Source organism: Pygocentrus nattereri, chromosome 19 (genome assembly GCF_015220715.1).
Source record: "Pygocentrus nattereri isolate fPygNat1 chromosome 19, fPygNat1.pri, whole genome shotgun sequence".
In the NCBI taxonomy this organism is placed as follows: domain Eukaryota; kingdom Metazoa; phylum Chordata; class Actinopteri; order Characiformes; family Serrasalmidae; genus Pygocentrus; species Pygocentrus nattereri.
Window position 1 is genome coordinate 38,818,099 of NC_051229.1, and position 23,589 is coordinate 38,841,687.

At 42.5% G+C, this 23,589-nt stretch overlaps 1 protein-coding gene across 1 annotated transcript in view; it reads left to right on the top strand.

Moving 5' to 3' along the window:
* The window catches only part of dscamb (Down syndrome cell adhesion molecule b), a 207,935-nt gene that overhangs the window by 125,804 nt on the left and 58,542 nt on the right, over positions 1–23,589 (top strand). Inside the window, exons 4-9 of the mRNA XM_037531093.1 lie at positions 9,509–9,655; positions 10,888–11,166; positions 11,295–11,570; positions 15,646–15,942; positions 18,920–19,192; positions 22,290–22,568. Of these exons, the coding sequence (XP_037386990.1) occupies positions 9,509–9,655; positions 10,888–11,166; positions 11,295–11,570; positions 15,646–15,942; positions 18,920–19,192; positions 22,290–22,568 (1,551 nt within the window). The remainder of the gene's footprint in view (positions 1–9,508; positions 9,656–10,887; positions 11,167–11,294; positions 11,571–15,645; positions 15,943–18,919; positions 19,193–22,289; positions 22,569–23,589) is intronic.

The following is a 23,589-nucleotide window of genomic DNA, read 5'->3' on the forward strand; positions in this document are numbered from 1 at the left end:
TAAAGAACCATGTTGGTAAATGAGATATCAAGGACATTTTAAGAGTGTAAACTCTTTCACATAATGTTTAAGTTCCTTACCAAGTTAAACTATTTACATTATCTGGAGGTTCTTGAAACTTTACACATCAGTTATATAAACGGTTCTCTAAAGAAATGTCCCTTAGAAGAGCTTCCCTTTAAGGCTGTATCAGTAGCAGTAATGCTAAACAATCAGCACTCAGTAGTAGTAATGCTGACCAATCAGCTCTCAGTAGGAGTAATTGGAACCAATCAGCACTCAGGAGCAGTCATGCTAACCAATCAGCTCTCAGTAGCAGTAATGCTAACCAATCAGCACTCAGTAGCAGTAACGCTAACCAATCAGGACTCAATAGCAGTAATGCTAACCAATCAGCTCTCAGTAGCAGTGATGCTAACCAATCAGCTCTCAGTAGCAGTAACGCTAACCAATCAGGACTCAATAGCAGTCATGCTAACCAATCAGCTCTCAGTAGCAGTGTTTCTGAAACGATCTATGCTCTTAAAAACATTTAAAGAACTCTGCATGCTAAAATGGTTTTCTGCATTGTGAAACAGTTCTTTAGATTGATGAAGAGTGTGTTGTGTATGGTTCTATGTAGTGCTAAAACGGGTTCTGTTGTTGTCATGCTGCCAAGCTTGGAACCCTTTTTGGTGGTACATAGAGCCATACACAACGCATTCTTCATCAATCTGAAAGCACAGAACCATTCAAGCATGCAAATGGTTGTTTGAGTGTTCATGGTTCTATACAGAGTCAATGTCTTTACTGAAGATTTTGAAAAAAGAAAGAAAGACTAAAGGACGATACTCGTTACATTTAGCTAGAACCTTTTAACGTACAGAGCAGGACAGCCTGATTAAGGCTAATGTCTGATTCTACTTCTGACCTTTAGTTAATGTCACACGTCATACAGTTTCACATCACTCTGCACTACAGGACATGGCAGGATTCTCACTGCCCTTATTTTTCCAAACAATCGCCGTCTCCTCTGAACATATGATGCATTTTGTTGGCTAGCTGAGAAGAGCAGGGAGGCACTTAGAGGAGCTGAGAAGAGCTGATGGAAGCAGATCAAAACTGATGGAACCTGATGGAAACTGAGAGGAGCTGGGAGGAGCTGAGAGGAGCTAATGAAAACTGAAAGGAGCAGGGAAGAGCTGATGGGAGCTGAGATGAGCTGCTGGGAGTTGATGGAAGCTGAGAGGAGGTGATGGGACCTGAGAGGAGTTAAGATGAGCTGAGGGGAGCTGATAGGAGTTATGGAGAGTTGATAGGAGCTGAGGAGAGCTGACAGGAGCTGAGAGGACCTGATGGAAGCTGAGTGGAGCTGGGAGGAGTTGATGAAAACTGAGAGGAGCTGGAAGGAGCTGATGGAAGCTGTTGGGAGCTGATAGGAGCTAAAGAGAGCTGATAGGAGCTGAGAGGACCTGATGGAAGTTGAGTGGAGCTGGGACGATCTGGGAGGAGTTGATGAAAACTGAGAGGAGCTAATGGAAGCTGGAAGGAGCTGAGAAGAGCTGAAGAGTATATAATAATAAATAATAAGTAAATACATGACTTATTATATATATATATATATATATATATATATATGCATGCTCAATTTGAAATTAGCCTGAAAAGTCAGGTGGCGCAACCAGTCGGTCAGAAACAGGCAGTTAAAATCTCTGGCAACACTCACTATAATTTAGATATTAAATACACAGATGTAAATGCAAATAAACATGCAGATATAAGAACAAACATTGTGTCCTTTTTAATATGATGTCATTTTTGAAGACCGTATGTGTCACAGGCTCTTACATTCACGCTGTGCCGCAATGTACACTGAGACTCTGAGGGGTTGAACCTGTTAGACAGTGAGGGTCTCCATCCACGTCCTCCTTGTTTTACTGTATAAGTGATTGGTGCATTGGTGCGTGTGCCATGTTATTTAGGGGTGCTACCGAGGGGGGGGTTACCCTCTGTTGCCATGACAACTCTGGCCCCTGTCAACACGTCACTCTAATAGTGACAAATGGTACTTATTACATCAGTGTTAATTTCCTCCTCAATCAGCCTCAGATGCAGATACTCAGGCTGAGCTGATCGAATTGTGTCAGTGTAATTACTGCAGCAGACCCTATTAAACCCTCAGCCGCTGTGTCCACTGTCAGGCCCTGTGCGCACACGGATCACTCCGCATCCCACTGTCCTCACCACCAGAATAGACCCCCTGAGGGCCACTGTCCAGGTGGTCTTGTTCAAGAAGGGCCAGTTGAGAAAACAGCATGTGTCCTTTTCAGAAATTATAAATTGTAACTACTAAAGTTCTCCATCTAACATTTTCCCTAATGTTGTGGACGTAAATGTAAAAATAATAACTAATATAATAATAAAAACAAATAATAATAGCAGTAGTAATATACTTTTAACAAGATGGTTCTCCACTGGTTCTATAGAAAAGACAGTGGCCCTGTATAGAACAGTGAACACTGAAAGAACCATGTGCATGCTTAAATGGTTTTTTGCATTGTGAAATCATTCTTCAGTCTGGTGGAGAGTGTGTTGTGTATGGTTCTGTATAGAACCTTTTTGAATAGGGTTCTACATAGCACCAAAAAGGGTTCTGCTATTGTTACAATGTCAAGCTTGTTACAACAGCAGAACCCTTTTTGGTGCTATATGTAACCACATTCTCCATCTCTGTTAAGAACCATACAATAACCATTTAAGCATGAAATGTTTAATAAGTGTTCATGGTTCTATATAGAACCATCCCACGTTACTAAAGAACCCTTGAGGATCTCAGAAATACAGTCAAAACATTTCCTGAATCTGTTGAGTCACCCTTTCGATTCTACACCCTTAAAAAAAGAAGATTCTGCAAGGGTTCTTTAGTAAAAAAATGGTTCTGTATAGAACTAAAAGACTAAAACACTCAAAGAACAATTTACATGCTTAAATGATTCTTTGCATCATGAAAGGTTTCTGCTGTTGTAGAACCAAAAAGAGGTTCTGCTGTTGTTATGATGTCAAGCTTGTATACAATAGATGATCCCTTTTGGATCCTATATAGAACTTTACTAAAGAACCCTTGGAGAACCATCTTTTTTAAGAGAGCACATTTTAGCTGTTCATATTTAGTTGCTAATTTTTGTTTTTGTTTCATTTCATTCATGTTTTTATGGTGCTGCTCTGTGATTGGTCACGTCTCTGACTTTGGAGCTTCAGTGTTTTATTTTAGATCAAAATAATCCAAAAATGAGAAAATAGAGCGATTCTGTAACTGCAGTTCTACACGTTACTCAGTACTGAGGTTTTTCTGACGCTTTTGTACTTTTCCTGAAGTTGTTTTGCTTGAAGTTATTATTACTTTTACCCAGTCAGTGGTTTACAGTGTATTTAGAGTATCAGTACTTTTACTGAGTACTGATTATTGACTCTAGACTTATGGAGGACTCTGGTCTTGTGGAGGACTCTGGTCTTGTGGAGGTCTCTGATCTTGCAGGAGGACTCTGGTCTTGTGGAGGAGTCTGGTCTTGTGGAGGAGTCTGGTCTTGTGGAGATCTCTGGTCTTCTGGAGGACTCTGGGTTTGTGGAGGACTCTGGGTTTGTGAAGGACTCTGGACTTGTGAAGGACTCTGGTCTTGCGGAGGAGTCTGGTCTTGTGGAGGACTCTGGTCTTGTGGAGGACTCTGGTCTTGTGGAGATCTCTGGTCTTGCGGAGGACTCTGGGTTTGTGAAGGACTCTGGTCTTGTGAAGGACTTCGGTCTTGTGGAGGACTCTGGTCTTGCGGAGGGGTCTGGTCTTGTGAAGGAGTCTGGTCTTGTGAAGGACTTCGGTCTTGTGAAGGACTCTGGTCTTGTGAAGGACTTCGGTCTTGTGAAGGACTCTGGTCTTGTGAAGGACTTCGGTCTTGTGAAGGACTCTGGTCTTGTGAAGGACTCTGGTCTTGCGGAGGAGTCTGGTCTTGTGGAGGAGTCTGGTCTTGTGGAGATCTCTGGTCTTGCGGAGGACTCTGGGTTTGTGAAGGACTCTGGTCTTGTGAAGGACTCTGGTCTTGTGGAGATCTCTGGTCTTGCGGAGGACTCTGGGTTTGTGAAGGACTCTGGTCTTGTGAAGGACTCTGGTCTTGTGAAGGACTTCGGTCTTGTGGAGGAGTCTGGTCTTGTGGAGGACTCTGGTCTTGTGGAGGACTCTGGTCTTGTGGAGATCTCTGGTCTTGCGGAGGACTCTGGTCTTGCGGAGGAGTCTGGTCTTGTGGAGGAGTCTGGTCTTGTGGAGATCTCTGGTCTTCTGGAGGACTCTGGGTTTGTGGAGGACTCTGGGTTTGTGAAGGACTCTGGACTTGTGAAGGACTCTGGTCTTGCGGAGGAGTCTGGTCTTGTGGAGGACTCTGGTCTTGTGGAGGACTCTGGTCTTGTGGAGATCTCTGGTCTTGCGGAGGACTCTGGGTTTGTGAAGGACTCTGGTCTTGTGAAGGACTTCGGTCTTGTGGAGGACTCTGGTCTTGCGGAGGGGTCTGGTCTTGTGGAGGAGTCTGGTCTTGTGAAGGACTCTGGTCTTGTGAAGGACTTCGGTCTTGTGAAGGACTCTGGTCTTGTGAAGGACTTCGGTCTTGTGAAGGACTCTGGTCTTGTGAAGGACTTCGGTCTTGTGAAGGACTCTGGTCTTGTGAAGGACTCTGGTCTTGCGGAGGAGTCTGGTCTTGTGGAGGAGTCTGGTCTTGTGGAGATCTCTGGTCTTGCGGAGGACTCTGGGTTTGTGAAGGACTCTGGTCTTGTGAAGGACTCTGGTCTTGTGGAGATCTCTGGTCTTGCGGAGGACTCTGGGTTTGTGAAGGACTCTGGTCTTGTGAAGGACTCTGGTCTTGTGAAGGACTTCGGTCTTGTGGAGGACTCTGTAGACCTGTGTAAGATGAGGCGCCGCAGGTACTTGGAGCTCTGCTGGGTTGAGTGTAGCGAGGGTCTCAGTGGAGATGGCAGATTTCCTCTCGTTTGTTTAGACGGTTGAGGGAACACAGTTCACTAATTGGACGTATTTGATATAAATGTGCTAATTGCTCCAATTTACTTGGCACTGTAATTGGGTCTCCCTCCCTCCCTCTCTCTCTCTCTCTCTCTCTATATCTCTCTCTCCCCTCTCCCCCCTCTCCCCCCTCCCTTTCTCCCTCCCCCCCTCCCCCCTCCCTTTCTCTCTCTCACCCCCTCTCTCCCTTTCTCTCTCTCTCTCGCTGTCTGTCTCTCTCACTCCCTCTCTTTTTCTTTCTCCCTCTCTCTCTCTCTCCCTCTCTCTAATAGTGTTAACAGTTCTAATAGTTTTATTAGCTTTATTTTTAGTTGTGCTATTAGTTTGTATTTTTAATAGTTGTAGTAGTGCAGTTTTTAACTCCTAGCAAGTTTAAATTTAATCGCACTGCTACTCATTCAGATTGATTGATTGATTGATTGAGTGATTGATCTAGCAGCAGCTCTCTGCACTGTAAAATGACAGTTTTCTGATTGGTCCAATCTGATTCTTTACAGTGTGACCTTTTTTATTTTTTAATGCTTTAAACAAAAGAAATGCATGTTTTCGCATTATTCCTGCTACTTTGTCTTTATGATTCATTTTCAGTGAAAGTTGGTCGTATGTGTTCCATCTTTTGGAATTTGTGGATTTTTTTTTAAAACATATGTAAACCTATCAGATAATGTCATTTTGTGCTGGGAGACTCAAATGAGACGGCTTGACAAAAACAAATCGCTAAACGTTAAAATTTTTAACAGGGTAACAAACTGCAGCTGGCTGGTTTAGAGCAGATCAGAGGAGATGATTAATTAATGTTACGCATCATACATTTTTAATATGAAAGCCTCGTTAACGCAGCTGAGCATTTTTTGAGCGGTTTGCATCAAAGTTAAATGACATAATTAAAAAGAGTCTCAGACTCAACACTGCACAAACAAAATATCAATAAACTCCATCTTTAAATGATGGGAAGACAGAATATATGAAAGATTAGAAACTTAACTGCTTCATTTTGCCACATATTGTTTTGGAATCTAGAGCTGAATGTGTGACGAAGATGATGAAGTAAACCTGAAAACGTTAAAGTATTGCATCTTTATCAGAGCGCACTGCTGATAAAGAGAGAAAGCAATCATTTACCAAGAGATACTCAGCCTACAGCAGTTTAGCTCCACCCATTCAGCCTACAGCAGTTTAGCTCCACCCATTCAGCCTACAGCAGTTTAGCCTCACCCATTCAGCCTACAGCAGTTTAGCCCCACCCATTCAGCTTACAGCAGTTTAGCCCCACCCATTTATCTAGTTGTTTAGCGCCACCCATTCAACCCACAGTGGTTTAGCTCCACCCATTCAGCCTACAGCAGGTTAGGCCCACCCATTCAGCTCTCAGCAATTTAGCTCCACCCATTCCTCTACAGCAGTTTACCTCCACCCATTCAGCGCTCAGCAGTTTAGCCCCACCCATTTATTTACAGTAGTTTAGCTCCACCCATTCAGCCTACAGCAGGTTAGCCCCACCCATTCAGCCTACAGTAGTTTAGCTCCACCCATTCAGCCTACAGCATCTTAGCTCCACCCATTCAGCCTACAGCAGTTTAGCTCCACCCAGAGCTCATTTACATATGTTAGTCAAAAAATCTGACTGTTTAATTGTAAGGAATAAAGGGAGGTTGTAAAATTAATTATTACTGATTTTGGTAAATATAATATAAGAAAAATGCAGGACAGCTATTTAAGCTATTTTCTACACGACCATCGCACCATCATATTATTAAATCTGTCACTTAACTAAACGCTGAACTGTGTTAGAGATTTTACAACCAATGATTAATAAAAGATCACCTGCTGGCCCTGAAACCGCGTGATGCGGTCAGCTGGTGAAGAGTCCTTAGGCTGAGGTCACGCAGGTACGCTGACCCTAATCAGCCCTGGTAAGAACTTTCATCCCCTGCAGGACCGCCCGTCTGCCTCCGGGGTTTAACGTTGATTAGCTGCAAATGCGGTAAACAGCCTAGATCTCCCCACATGCAGCACAGGACCACGACAGTGAGCACGGGGATAGTCACTCAGCCGCTGGTCCAGCCTAGACCTGCTTCACGTCCCTAGAGGGAAGTCATAGAACCAGCTTTTGGTTCCCAGTTACAGTAAAGTTTGTCAAGAACTGTCCGTTACTCTGTTACCCAGGAGTGATGCTTTATAACAGTGTTATAAATACAACAAGCACCTCCTGCAAATAATTACTGTAACAACAAAACCTCAAATCTCCAAAACAGAAACTTCACAGAAGAACATTCGAAGCTTGGAGCTAATGTTCCCACTCGAGTACACTTAAAAAGGGTTCTTCACACAAAAAAGGTTAAAGAACCATTAAAATCTTTGACAGTACTTTGTTGGAAAGTTGTTAAGCATTGAATAGTGTGTTTATATTCACATTATTAAAGAAAATGGTTCTTTGTAGCACCAGGAACACTCAAAGAACCTTTTGTAGGATTAAATGGTTCTTGCTCTGTGAAAGGGTTCTTTGTATTGAGGGAGAGTGTGCTGTGGATGGTTCTGTATAGAACCATCTGAAAAGTGTTCTGTGTAGCACTGAAAATGATTCTTCTGTTGTTACAACACTGAAGCAATAGAAGAACCCTTTTTTTAGAACCATCTACAACACATTCTCCATCAATCGTAAGAACCCTCTCCCAGTGTAAAGAACCCTTCAGTCATGCGAAGCGTTCCGCTGAGTGTTCATGGTTCTATTTTCTTTAGTAAGAAAGAACCGTCTTTTTTAAGTGCGCACATAAACACGCCGCTCATCGCTTAGTTGTCTTCCAGCGAAGTATAATCAAATGTTGTGGTGGAACGGTTCTTTAACCTTGTTATTTTTGTGTGAAGAACCTTTTTTGAACAGCGTGCAGGTTCTATATAAACCAGTTGAGCTTTAAACTGATGAAGTGCTGCAAAGCTAATCTTTTATTTATTTATTTTTCTGCTTGTATTGATTCTCCTTCGCCTTTAAAAAAAAATCTCATATACATGTACACTTTGCACCTACCGCACCCCCCACCCCCCTCCCTTTTCCCGCTGCTGGTAGAGGGGGTCTTGCACAACTGCATTTAAACAAGGAGCCCAAACCCCCTCAGGATATCAAATCCCGGGCTCCTATTTCTAACTAGGTCATTGCTTACAATAGCTGCAGACTCCCTTTTCCCCGCTTCTCCTCCCTCGTACTGCTTCACCCTCAAACCCTGTGAGCCACTGGCTGCGTCTGGAAGCCCGATTCCTCCCACATCTGGATACTTTCAGATGGATTTCGGCGTTGGCGCGGTTGCCGCGGCCAGAGACGACGCAGGAAACTCACAGCGATGTGCCGAATTAGTCAAATGACTGGACTATGACCCAAGGGGTGATTTGTCGCTGTGACAAAACCTCGAAGCCCAGAGATGCAAACATGCATGAGAAGAAAAAAAAACGTTCTCAGCTTTTTGCACTGCTTCTATTGGTCCATTCATCATAAGGCATTAACATGGAGTATATGGAGAATTCCCATCTAATTTACTGTATGTTCAGGCCATTTATGGAGATTAAGCTTCAAAAACAGCCCATAAAAACAACCCATTTTAAACTCACTGCTTTTGTGACGTCACAAAAGCCAGCATGTTTACATATCACTGTTGTCGGGTCAAATCCTTGTATCTCCAAAATGGCAACTTTACAGGAGAAGGATAAAACCTACCTTAAAAATGGAGATACGAGGTTTTGTGCCAACAGCAGCGATATGTAACCTACAGCAGTTTAGCTCCTCCCACACACGCTGAATTAGCACAGCCAATCAGAATGGCGCTCATTTACATGTATCAGTCTTTAAGGCACAGCTTGTTTAATTCTAATGAATAAAGCGAGGCTGGAAAACAGGCATGAAAACATGAATGGTGATAAGAAAAGTGTAAGATTTTTAAAGTCATATTGGGATCAAAACTTCAGTAGCTGAAGAGTCTTGTCATCTTAAAGCCAGCAGTCATTTTTTCTGCATTTCTGTTGCTCCACACTTTGTTTAATGTTCACATGGTGAAAAAAGTCCAAAATAATAATCATCCAAAAATAAACAAAAAACTAAAACACTGGCAAAAAAAGTTTACAAGAGATAATTTATTTAGCTCTTCTTTAGTGTGAAGGTGAGAGCCCAAACATCAGCTCAGCAGCAACACGGGTCACGTTCAGTAGCTCAGTGCTCCTTTCCCCTAGGTGAGCCTGCACCTTCAAAGAGACACAGCCAGAAGATACTTTTATCTGATGAAAGAGAAGAAAAGACATATTGCACATATTGCATGCTTTTCTATGAGATTTCTCTCAGATGATGGTCCTTCACATACAGCCTGTGTGTTTACTCTGTCACAGCAAAGATGCAGGTGAGCATTTTCATTGACGCTCTCTCTCTCTCTCTCTCTCTCTCTCTCTCTCTCTCTCTCTCTCTCTCTCTCTCTCTCTCTCTCTCTCTGACAGGATCAAGATATCTCATTACATCCACAGGGGCCTTGTATATTCTGGACGTGCAGTCAGAGGATGCGGTGAACATCTACCGCTGCACCACACGCCATCGCTACACTGGAGAGACCAGACAAAGCAACAGTGCCCGATTACTCTTATCAGGTATAAGTCAGAACGATATATCAGTTGGCCAATATTATGATTTGATATCGAGGTCCTGCGGATTTATTAGTATTGGCACCAACATCCACCTTCACTCACTTTATATGGTGATGGAAAACCTTTCATTGCTTAGCTGACAGTTTCTCACTTCCTTTACAGTAAGACAGACTGAACGGGTAAATTTGAAGATTAAAAAGCATTACATAACAAGCAAGTGATGACTGTGCTATAAAGAGAACTGATCTAAAATTAGAAACGCGCTTTTCACAATCATGTCATTCATCACTGGAGTTTGTTTCAGGGGATTACAGAAAAATGACAAAAATTAAAGGCTAAAACCAAAGCTAATTCAGGACTTTTTATAATGAAAGGCTGTAGAGAAACATGCCTAAAGGAATCAGCCAAGACTTACCCTGTTTGGCCACTAGAGTGTGACACATCCCACCCATCAAACAAATCCCGCCTATCAGCTGAACCCTGCCTACAGGTCAAATCCCACCTTTCACCTGAACCCCAACCATCAGATAAATCCCACTCGTAAGGTGAACCCTACCTATCATAAAAAACTCGCCCACCAGACAAACACCGCCCATTTGACAAATCCTGCCCATCAGACAAACCCCACCCATTCGACAAATCCTGCCCATCAGACAAACCCCACCCATTCGACAAATCCTTACCATCAGACAAACCCCACCCATCAGCTGAACCTCACCACTGAGACAAATCCTACCTTTCAGCTGAACCCAACCTATCAGACAAACCCCGCCCACCAGACAAACCCCGCCCATTTGACAAATCCTGCCCATCAGACAAGCTCCACCCATCAGCTGAACCTCACCACTGAGACAAATCCTACCTTTCAGCTGAACCCAACCCACCAGACAAACCCTGCCCATTTGAGAAATTCTGCCCATCAGACAAACCCCACCTGTTCGACAAACCCCACCTGTTCGACAAACCCCGCCTGCCAGACAAACCCCGCCCATTCGACAAATCCTTACCATCAGACAAACCCCACCCATTCGACAAATTCTGTCCGTCAGATAAACTCCATCCATCAGCTGAAACTTGCCACTGAGACAAATCCTACCTTTCAGCTGAACCCAACCCATCAGACAAACCACGACCATCAGATAAACTCCACCCATCAGACAAATCTGGCCAATCAGACCTATCACACCCGAAAACCCGATATACAGTATATCCTACTATATCTCTCTGTCTGTCAGAACCTGTGGACTCTGCACCGGTGATTCTGGATGGATTTGAGCAAAAGGAGGTCATGGTGGGTCGTCGGGTGGAGCTGCCCTGTAAAGCGTCCGGTCACCCACCACCCCGTTACCGTTGGCTAAAGGACAACAGCCCGCTGGAGTCAGACAGTCGCTTCCACCAAAGCGTATCCGGCCTCCTGATCGAAGCCACGCGGCCCAGCGATGGAGGAAACTACGTCTGTGAAGTGTGGAACAGCTTTGGAAATGCCAAGGTGGTGGGACGACTGGTGGTCAAGCGTGAGTCTCTGCTGAAATCACTGGAAGAGTTGTTTATATCCTAAATGTTCTGGTACTTATCCAGAATGCTTTTGTATGTTATCTCATCCTCACGTTGCGCTCCTCTTTGTGTTGGTGTTCTTCTCCAGAGCATTTGAAGGCGGTGGTCAGTCCTCGTAAGGTGCGGGGCAGTGTGGGCAGTCAGGTTTCTCTGTTCTGCAGCGTCACCGGCTCTGACGAATACGACATCACCTGGTACAGAAACGGCGAGAGGATCCTGTCTGGCCCCAACGTCCGCATCACTGGCATCAACCACGAGAACCTAGTGATGGAGGGCATGGCTAAGAGCGACGGAGGGGCCTACCAGTGTTTCGCTCGCAACGGCAAAATGTCCACCCAGGACTTTGTGCAGGTCACCTTGGAAGGTCAGTCCAGCCACTGTGCATGGCGATGTTGTTTATTAAAAAATCTGGATGTAGACACTTTGATCCTCACTTACACCTGGTCACGTCACGTGGCTAGTATCTGGATTGCATCCTGATATGATTTTAGCCACACCTGGTAGACATATACGTTTCCAGTCAGTCAGAAGTTCTTTATGTTTGGTTGGCACTGCCGCCTTGTTCTTTGAGCCATTCTCTGAGAGCTGTTTAGATATTTATTTAAATATTTCATGGTTCCTCAAAGTCACCTGACACTTTTGTACAGTTGTGTCTATCCATATTGCTAAACATTTCGTTCGTTGTCTGTGATTGCCTTCCTCACAGACATGGATCACATGCCCAGTGATGCATTGCAAGGGGAGGAGTGTCAGGTGTACTTAGAGGAGTTTCAGTTGCACTGGGAGGAGTTTTGGTTGCACTGGGATTGGTGTCATTGGGACGGGTTTAGGTTGCAGGAGGAGGGGTTTCAGTTGTACTGGGAGGAGTTCCACGTGTGCTAGGAGGGGTTTCAGTTGTACTGAGAGGAGTTCCACGTGTGCTAGGAGGGGTTTCAGTTGTACTGAGAGGAGTTCCACGTGTGCTAGGAGGCGTTTCAGTTGTACTGAGAGGAGTTCCACGTGTGCTAGGAGGGGTTTCAGTTGTACTGGGAGGAGTTCCACGTGTGCTAGGAGGGGTTTCAGTTGTACTGAGAGGAGTTCCACGTGTGCTAGGAGGGGTTTCAGTTGTACTGGGTTTAGTGTCAGTTGTACTGGGAAGGGTTTTGGTTGTACCAAGAGGAGTTCTGGTTGTACTAGGAGGTGTTTCAGTTGTGCTGGGAGAAGTGTCAGTTGTACTGGGAGGGGTTTTGGTTGTACTGGGAGGAGTTTCAGTTGCATTGGGATTAGTGTCACATGATGTGCACAACGCTGTGAGGCAAAATATTCCCCAAAGAAAACGTATTATTCCAGATTTTCCACTATTTTCCATCATCAGCAGTCCATATAAACTCACTGGTGGTTCTGGATGGTAAATAAAAGGTCTGTATTTGTGTTGTAGTCATGGCGACCCCTGGTTCCTACTGTAGTGATATTGATCAGGGGTGCTTGCTGCTGTTGTGCACTGATTGACTGCATTTGGGTTAAACTGGGGGAATTTGTGTAAATGAGATTCATTGTTGAACTACTGCTTTAAGTTGGAGTGAACGCTGCCCTCAGACCTTCAGCTGGTCTCTACCTGAGCCTGGTTGCTGGGGCAACTGTCTCCCATCGCCACAGAACAGTATAAAGAGATATTGATCATCTATAATGATGTGAAGCAAGTCTGGATGATCAGACTAGCAAAGAGAAAGAGAGACAGAGAATGAGAGAGAGAAGTGCAAGAGAGAGAGTGAGACTGAGCGTGGGAGAGAGAGAGAGAGAGAGTGAGAGAGAGAGAGAGAGAAAGAGAGAGAGACGAGCAAGAGTGAGTGAGAGATAGTGAGAGCGAGAGAGAGTAAGTGAGTGAGAGAGGGAGAGAGAGATAGTGAGGGAGAGACAGAGAGTGAGAGAAAGAGAGAGAAGAGCGAGAGAGACTGAGAGAGGGAGATAGAGAGTAAGAGAGAGTGAGAGTGAGTGAGTGAGAGTGAGGTAGAGAGGGAGAGAGAGAGAGTGAGAGTGAGTGAATGAGTGAGAGTGAGAGAGAGAAAGAGGGAGAGATAGTAAGAGAGAGAGAAGAGCAAGAGAGGGTGAGGGAGATAGTGAGAGAGAGAAGAGCGAGAGAGGGTGAGGGAGATAGTGAGAGAGAGAAGAGCGAGAGAGTGAGAGTGAATGAGTGAGAGTGAGAGAGAGAGAGAGGGAGAGATAGTAAGAGAGAGAAGAGCGAGAGAGAGTGAGAGATAGTGAGAGAGAAGAGCGAGAGAGAGTGAGAGAGTGAGAGTGAGGTAGAGAGGGAGAGAGAGATAGTAAGAGAGAGAGAAGAGCGAGAGAGGGTGAGTGAGTGAGAGATAGTGAGAGAGAGAAGAGCGAGAGAGTGAGAGTGAATGAGTGAGAGTGAGAGAGAGTGAGAGTGAGAGATAGTGAGAGAGAAGAGCGAGAGAGAGTGAGAGTGAGGTAGAGAGGGAGAGAGAGATATTAAGAGCGAGAGAGGGTGAGGGAGATAGTGAGTGAGTGAATGAGTGAGAGCGAGAGAGAGTGAGAGTGAGAGATAGTGAGAGAGAGGGAAGAGCGAGAGAGAGTGAGGGAGATAGTGAGAGAGAGAAAGAGAGAAGAGTGAGAGAGAGTGAGAGTGAGAGATAGAGAGAGAAAGAGTAAGGGAGAGAGGGAGAGAGAGTGTAAGAGTGAGAGAGAGAGAGAGTGAGAGATAGAGAGAGAAAGAGTAAGGGAGAGAGGGAGAGAGAGTGTAAGAGTGAGAGAGAGAGAGAGAGAGAGAGAGTGAGAGTGAGGTAGAGAGGGAGAGAGAGATATTAAGAGCGAGAGAGGGTGAGGGAGATAGTGAGTGAGTGAATGAGTGAGAGCGAGAGAGAGTGAGAGTGAGAGATAGTGAGAGAGAGGGAAGAGCGAGAGAGAGTGAGGGAGATAGTGAGAGAGAGAAAGAGAGAAGAGTGAGAGAGAAGAGCGAGTGAGAGTGAGAGATAGAGAGAGAACGAGAGACAGAGGTGAGTTTCTTCACTGATAATGAATGTTAATTAAAGCTGAACATGTTAGTCTGTGAGTAAACATCGTGACACAGTTTGCTTTGTTTTATTTTGAGTGTTTATATTTTCTGAGAAAAGTCTCAATACACCTCACTATGTTTTTGGAATTTGGGATTTTAACAGCTTTTAACACGCACATTATTAAACAAACAGTATTTGGACATTCCAATAAAAATATTTAACATTGTTATGAATCAAATAATTCAAGGATTTTAAACTGCTTTATTAGAAAAAGATGAACTTGGTAGACTTTAAAAGGCTTCATTAAAAAAATATGAACTAGCATTAATAAAGTGAATAGCACATCATTAATAAAGTTAACGAGCTTCCTGAGTGCTGCTACTCTACACTAAAAGAATGTCTTATAGCCATTAAGCGAATTATAGAATTCTACTGCACTATATATATATATATATATATATACACACACTGCTCAAAAAAATAAAGGGAACACTCCAATAACTCATCCTAGATCTGAATGAATGAAATATTCTCATTGAAGACTTTGTTCTGTACAAAGTTGAATGTGCCGACAACAAAATCACACAAAAATCATCAATGGAGATCAAACTTATTAACCAGTGGAGGCCTGGATTTGGAGTCACACACAAAATTAAAGTGGAAAAACACACGACAGGCTGATCAACTTTGATGTGATGTCCTTAAAACAAGTCAAAATGAGGCTCAGTGTTGTGTCCGGCCTCCACGCGCCTGTATGACCTCCCTACAACGCCTGGGCAGCTCCTGATGAGGTGGTGGATGGTCCACGAGTGTGAAAGACCACCAACATTCAAAAGTGACTAAAACATCAGACAGAAAGCAGAAAGGTGCTGAGAAGTGGTCTGTGGTCCCACCTGCAGAACCACTCCTTTATTGAGTGTGTCTTGCTAATCGCCAGTAATTTCCACCTGTTGTCTGTTCCATTTACACAACAGCTGTGAAACTGATGGTCAGTGTTGCTTCCTAAGTGGACAGTTTGATTTCACAGAAGTTTGATTTATTTATATTGTGTTGTTTAAGTGTTCCCTTTATTTTTTTGAGCAGTATATTTATGTATATATGTCTATAAGCATATATACACACACACACATACACACACACATTTATATATAATATATATATTTATATATATATATATATAATATATATATACACACACACACACACACACACACACACACACACACACACACACACACACACACATATATATATATATATATATATATATATAAACACACACACACACACACACAATGTATATATAATGTATATATACGTATAACTGTATAAATGATATATACCATCTATACACTGATTGAGTCTATATATGATGTATATTTGTAGATTGTATAGATTAAACGTATCTAAGAGCTTCCTCTGTTCTTCTTCCTCTCTGCCCCACAGATGGCACGCCAAAGATCCTGTCGGCCTTCAGTGAGAAGGTGGTCAGTCCGAACGAGCCCATCTCACTGGTTTGTCATGTAAAAGGCACCCCCCTGCCCACCGTCACCTGGACGCTGGACGACGACCCGGTCATCAAGGACAGCCACCATCGCATGGACCGCATCATCACGACCGAGGGCCACGTGCTCAGCTACCTGAACGTGTCCCACACCCAGGTCACCGACGGGGGTGTATACCGCTGCACCTGCAACAACTCGGCCGGATCGGTCTCCTACCAGGCGCGAATAAACGTAAGAGGTGCTTGTCAGATCAGCTCCTCCAAAACCAATTAAACAATATTACGTACTCAACATGCTCACATTTACTTTGTTCTTTTCCTGTTTTCTGACTTCGCAAGTTTGTCCCCAGTTTCATCCTCCTGGAAGAGTTCCCTTTTTCATGTGTTCCACTGTTCACAAGTTTAGAATGAGATTCTAATACAATTAATATCTAGAAAGAGGTTTTAATAACGTTCACATAATATTAAGAATAAAGTTTGAATGAAATTTACATCCAGAATGACATTCTAGTAAAATTACAAGCATGAATGAAATTATAATAAAATTAATATCTAGAAAGAGGTTTTAATAAAATTAACATACAAAATGAAGTTCTATTAAATTAACATTCAAATTGAAATGCATATATATTGAAATTGTAATAAAATGACCTCCAGAATGCCTTCATTTAAAAAGTTATCAAATCTGACAACAGATTTGTTTCTAAACAGTTAACAGCAGTAAGTTTTCATCTAATAATTTGTTGCCAAAATACTTTTCTCTATTGTTTATTTCTTTTTCTTATCTACAAACTTCATAAGAACGTCCGAGAGTAATGAAACTTGAGGTAAAGTACAGTACACCTTTCCGCACGTCTGAAACTCATTTCAACAGGTTTATTAATTTAGTTTTTTTTAATTGTCGTATTAATGTTTGTTTATTTCACTTATTTATTTTCTGATTCTCCTCCTGATATTTGATTTTAATATGAAAATACTGTGTATTTTTTCCTCTTTACATGTATTTCTTTAATTTTTTGTGTAATAGGTGTAACACGCTAGCTTATATGTTCCTATTTTAGTTACATTTGTATATTTATATAGTTTATATACAGTAGTATCTTTTGCTGCACAATATTTCTATATAGTTTATCTTAATCTAAAAATTGAATCATTTAACAGTTTCTTAGGGAACATGAGACAGTTCTTCATACGTTTATCTGTGAAGCATGTCTGCTATTGATTATTTTGATTATTTATTACATTTCATTTACTTGTAATGTATGTATATATGTAAGCAATATAGTCGTTCCATGCTTCTGCTAGTAAAGTTGGCTCGACGAAGCCAACTTACTGTTCTTTGTTTTATTATCTTTTTTATTTTGTACCATTTTACAGGTCGAGCTAGAACTATGAAACTCTGCAGGATTGTAAAGCCGATGCAGGAATATGTCACTTGTGCTTTTGGGACTGATGGCACGAATGGTTTTCGAACAGAGGAAATGACTGGCAAAATACTGAGAACGTTCGAATGCTCACACTGCCCCTCACAGACATTACATACAGACTCATATACATACTAGCACATTTAGGCCTAGCAACCACCTGGGATACCTTAGCAATAGCCCAGCAGCACCTTAGCAACCACTTGGGACACCATAGCAGTGGCCTAGTACCACCTTTGCAATTACCTTTGAGACCACAGCAACACCTTAGCAACTACTTAGAATACCATGGGTAACTTAGTAACAGCCTAATGACACCTTAGCAACACCAGGTATACTGTAGCAATGGCCTAGCAGTACCTTAGCAACCACCTGGGACACTGTAGCAGTGGCTTTGTCAAGCCAACTTGGAGTTCATTACCAAACTGTCCTCTTCTAGTTATTAATTTTATTGTTTACTTTTGCATTTATCAAACTGTAATCGCAATTAAAATGGATTAAATATTAATTATTTTATTCTCACATAAAAATCATTTTACTGAGGGGGATGGGGCCTCTAAATATTCAGAGATAGCCCTGCTTAACTCATACATGTAGGAATTTCAGGCTTCCTTATGCATTCCACTCATTTCCGAGACCATAAATAATGGGACATGTTTTTGTTGAATAGTGATCAGCTGTCTAGTGTTTGCAGCTAAGTAGAAAAATAGCATGTATATGTAATATTATGTAAATGTGCCAGTGCTTATGGTTCCCTCAAATGGGACAACATACAGTGGTATGCATTAGTTTTAACACCCCTGGTCAAATGATATTTTATTGATACAGAGAAAAATGGAAACATGGCATTTTCTTGTGAATTTTAGTGCATTTAGTCATTGCTTATTTGCCAAGTTTTAATATTTAACATTTAACATTTTTTAACATTTGCATAGGCCGTGTGTGTTTTATTGTATGTTTCCAAAATGTTCAATTCAGCAAATAAGCACTGACTGTGCTTTAAAATGTGCACCCTAAAAAAAAAGATGGTTCTTCATGGGTTCTTTAGCAAAGACAATTGTTCTATATAGAGCCATGAACAAAGAACCATTTGAGTATGAAGTGGTTCTTTGTTCATGGTTCTATATAGAACAATTGTCTTTGCTCTTTTGCTCTGCATGGTGAAATAGTTGTTCCGATCAATGGAGAATGTGTTAGGTATGGTTCTTTATAGAACCTGTTTGAAAATAGTTACGTGTAGCACCAAAAACGGTTCTGCTAATGTTACAAGCTTGACATCATAAACAGTAGCAGAAGCTTTTTCACACACCATGCAAAGAACCATTTAAGCACAGTTGAACTGGTTAGAACTCATGGTTCTAAACAGAAACATTGGCTGTGTTATGTGTTTGAGTTTACATAAACGTATATGATAAATTAGAGCTAATTAGAGATTCATGATTGCTATTAATTGTTTAATAATAATTAAACAATGGACAATTAACAAACTGTAATTAACGATTAGGTTTATACCTAATTATTGGTTATTCCTGTGTAACTAAATGGTTACTCATTCACATGGTGCCGCTTCTTATTGAATGTAAAACTATGGGATCATTTATTATAAAGTGTTATCAGGTTGACCTTCTGCACTTTGTAGTCATTCAGTATCTTTTAAATCCTAAATCCAGATGTTCTGATGAGCTAAAGCTACACAAGTGCTCTCAACGTTCTCAAACTGCCCTTAAACGTTTCCTCTTCTTCACCAAACGTGAGCCGAGCGCTGAAGCCAGTGTCTTCCTCTCTCCTCCAGGTCCCGCCAGCATCCGCCCCATGAAGAACTTGACCGCCATCGCGGGCCGGGACACGTTCATTCACTGCCGCATCATCGGCTACCCTTACTACTCCATCAAGTGGTACAAAGACTCCAACCTGCTCCCGTTCAACCATCGCCAGCGTGCCTTCGAGAACAATGGCACGCTGAAGCTGTCCAACGTGCAGAACTCGGACGCTGGAGAGTACACCTGCTACGTTCTGGTGGACCCCGAGAAGCAGATCCATAGGAGCGTCCACGTCACTGTGAAAGGTCAGTGGTTGGTTTGCATTTTATTGTGCATCCCAGGTTATTTCAGTTAAACTGAAGTTGCGCTGTAAAAACTGACGTGTTAAAAAACTTTTTTTTTTCTTTTTAACCTCACAAACAAGGAAGTTCCCCCTCTGCATTTAACCCATCCGTGAAGTGAAACATCACGTACACACTAGTGAATACACACACACACTAGGAGGCAGTGAGCATATTAGCACAGAGCGGTGGGCAGCCCTATCCACGGCACCCAGGGAGCAGTTGGGGGTTAGGTGTCTTGCCCAAGGACACCTCAGTCATGGATTGTCAGCTCTGGGGATTCCAACCCACATAATTTGAAAGCACAAAATGTGTTCGAATATTTTCCAGCCCGGAAAAGGATGGCATGCCCACTCCAGGTAAGGGGGGAGGAGCTGCTCCAGGTGGAGGAGTTCAAGTATCTCAGGGTCTTGTTCACGAGTGATGGGAAGAGGGACGGTGAGATCGGCCGAAGGCTGGGACAGGTGGCAGCGGTAATGCAGTCACTATACCGGACTGTAGAGGTGAAGAGGGAGCTGAGCTCTTTGTTTACATCCTGACCCTAACCTGTGGTCATGAGCTGTGGCTAACCACCAAATCTGTTACTTCAGCTGACAATCTAACATCGCTCTGAGTGATGTGGGAAGATGGGGGGGCCATCCTACCCACCCAGAGAGGGAGGACAGTCAAGCTCCCTTGGACTCCTGGCCACAGCAGCTTTCCATCACCAGGGATCTGACTTGCGATCTCCTGCTGACAGCGCAGACACTCAGACGCCACTCAGTGGGCCAGGACTTAAACAACTTGGCTACCCTTCTGTGTCTTCTTTTGGTTCTATATGAAACCTTTTTTGAAAATGGGCCCATATGGGATTCTGCTATTGATGTCAAGCTTGTAACAATAGAAGAACCCATTTTGGTGCTACATAGAACCATTTCCAAAAAATGATCCAAAATTGCTCATATTCTCACGTTAATGTTCATTAGGAATGTTGAGAACTTTGCTCACTTCTCTTTTGGAGAAAGTTGTGGTCCGTCAGTTACGATACGCCCCCAGCAGGGAACGCTCCCTCATTACATCATAAACATGTTATTAGCTCGAGCGCAGGACATCATGTGGAGGGAAAAAAAGGAAAACACCCCCACGATCGAGTTAGCTAATTTGCTCCACTCGTGCTTAAAATTCTGAAGCAGCTCGGAGTCCCCAGAGTCCATTATCCCCACTTTGTTGTGAATTAAATAAGCAGTGAAGTGCTGCTTTAGTTCAACGTTATTTTAACTCATTGATTCTCAGACGCGACAGGCTGACGTGTGCCGCGGCTGGAGGGTCCCCCGAGAATGCATTATGCTGAATTTGCCGAGGAGGAAATAACCCTTTTATAGTTGTCTTTTTTCCCTCCCTTCACCGCTCGGCTTCTCCCCTCATTAGTTTACATTATGCCTCCTCCTCTTCAGCGAGATCTGCAGATTCAGGAGCCGTAATGACTTGTTTTGGGGCCGAGAGGGGCAGAGTGATTACAAACCGCCAATTATCTTATACCTTTGATCGCATACGTCCTCTCTGCTGCCTCTGCATCAGGAGCTCCAGCTGTACAGGTTGTATTTTAAGCCTGCGACAGTCTGGGTCACATCATCCCTTCGGTCGGCTGCCGGTGATGTCCAGTAGTCACTAAAGGTGTTTAGTGCTTGACTGATGGGTTGATATCATGGTGTAAAGGACTCTAATGGTGTAACAGACCAGTCCTGGAACTGATTCTAGATGCATTTGATGGTCTACTAAAGAGATCTAAAGGTGTTCTACAGGAAGCTAGCTGTGTCTAATGGTAGTGTTTAAGCAGGTTCCTGTTAGGAAGTGAAATCAGATTTTAATGCTAATAGTTCTAATTGTCTTTTTTTCAGCAGGGATGTGTTTGGTATGTTTTCATTAAATCCCAAGAAATAACTCGTACTGGTGCATGACTTTACCCGCACATAATAGTTAGGAACATCTGAGTAATCAATTAATGGGGAAACTCCAGGTCGACATTAGTCAGACTGTAATCAGATTTCTGCTTTACAACCAGCCAATAAGCTCACAGAAGAAGATGTGATGTAAACATAACATTAAACTCTTTTAAAAAAACATCACAGTAGTTTACCGGAAACATGAACATGCATCATCTCGAAGATGAGGAATATATAAATCCTTCATTTTGTCAGGCATGTATTTGGTTTCAGCATCACTCCAAAAGTGTTTTACTGCGTCTCATGGTGATGCTGCTTGCTTATCTCCAGTACCGCCGTCTGTTTTCACGCAAGCGCAGACTGAGAAATCCGAAAGAAATCAGAGTAAGAGATACATGCACTGGTAAATCTGATTACTGAGCCAGATTCCAGCCTCTTAATCAGGTTTCTAGACCTCACTCCAATCTAAGAAATCAGAGTGTGCCATTTACATGACCATTTGAGTAACCAGATAAGTGCAGAAATCCGATTATGATCGTATTATTGAGTGCATGTACATGTAAACTATTCGGTGTCTTGTGGCTTTCACCAAAGACATAAACTCACTGACCAATCACGGCGTCTCTGCTGTTGGCATGATAACAACCAGGATGTCGGAGCAGCTGTGTTCCAGTAAAGAGAACTAAAGGATCGGTATCTCCAAAAGCAGCTCAAACTGAGCTGCAAACATGAAGATAAATGTTGACGAACTCATTGTTTCAGCTTAGAAGTTCTTCACGCTACTTTTAGTTTTCCTAAATGGACAGCAGCTCAGCAGGGCAGGGCTACAGAGTAGGTGAACATAGGAATATGTGATAAATGCATTAGTTTTTGTGACATCACAAAAGCAACAAATTCAATGAAGGCTCTGTTAAAGCTTTGTTTATATGAGGAGAGACTGGAATGTTTTGAAACTAGTTTGAAACAATATTTACATACTACCTCAGCTCTTTTTTCCGTTTTCTGTGATACAGCCGCTTTAATAGTTTAGATTAATGATGGTAGCCTTGATTCACAAATGCATCAGAAGTGCATTAAGGTGCTCTTTGAGATGAGATATTTAAAGCTGTACCCCCTCCTACCCCACCTTCCCTCCACAGTGCCACCTCTGATCCAGCACTCAGAGTCTCAGAGCGCCTCTATAGGTCAGCGAGTCTTCATCCCCTGCGTGGTGACCTCCGGTGATCTGCCCATGTTCATCACCTGGCACAAAGATGGCAAGCCCATCAACGACAGCCTGGGAGTGACCATTGACAAGATCGACTTCACCAGCTCCCTGCGCATCTCCAACCTGTCCGAAATCCACAATGGCAGCTACACCTGCATCGCCCGCAACGAGGCCGCCACCGTCGAACACAGCATTCAGCTCATCGTCAAAGGTACAGCCGCCCCCCCATTACATCATACAGCTAACTGATCTTAAACGTAGTCAGTAAATCTAATGTTTCTCATTATGAGGTTGTTTTATGAAGATTTTAATAATGTAATAAGAACATTAGGTAACACTTTATTTGAAGGCTACCTACATAAGGGCTTTAAGACGCATTCATAAGCACTGAATAATGTGTTTATGAAGAATAAACGTTGAACATATTTACAGCACTAAACATATTTAAACACTATACATAATTGCATCAATCATCTTATCCATGCCATGGAGCGAAAAGGGGGTGGTTTCCAGGCATATTTAACCTGATATCAGTACAATGATCTTAAGAATGCTGACATAAATAGTTATGTACAGTGTTTTAAATAAATTTTTTATGCCAGTACAATGTCATTTATTTCATAAAACATCTTATGTCAGGTTGTGAGAACCGACATAAACACTTAATAAATGTTCAAGTAGTGCTTCATAAACACATTATTCAGTGCTTACGAATGCGTCATGAAGTTCTTATGTAGCTAGCCTTCAAATAAAGTGTTACCGAACATTATTTTAGATATTTTACCTGCAGAAAGTGTCTTATTCTATTGACATATCATTTTACTCATTTCAAGCATCATTTCTTTAAACAACCAAAATCGTTTACCAATAGAAAAAACTCTTTCTACAGATAAAACCAATTAAAACATGAAGCAATATGGAGAATTAGGCCAAATAATTTTACTAGTCTCAAAATGAGACATATTAAATATATATCATCTACATTTAAGATGGTTTCACTTGCTAAGAGATCATTTTCTTGCATTTTAGTGCACAATTGCTGTTTATTTAATGAAAATGTGGCACATTTAACATGTAATTTTTTTCCCAGTGTGGTAAACTCAGCGAATGAGTAATAAACGGAATTGTGGAGTAAAATGTCATATTTCCGTGTTCCCATATTTCCGATAACAACAAGTAATTTATCCAGAACCGTTCAAACGTTTGCGCATGACTGTATATGAGAACTTATT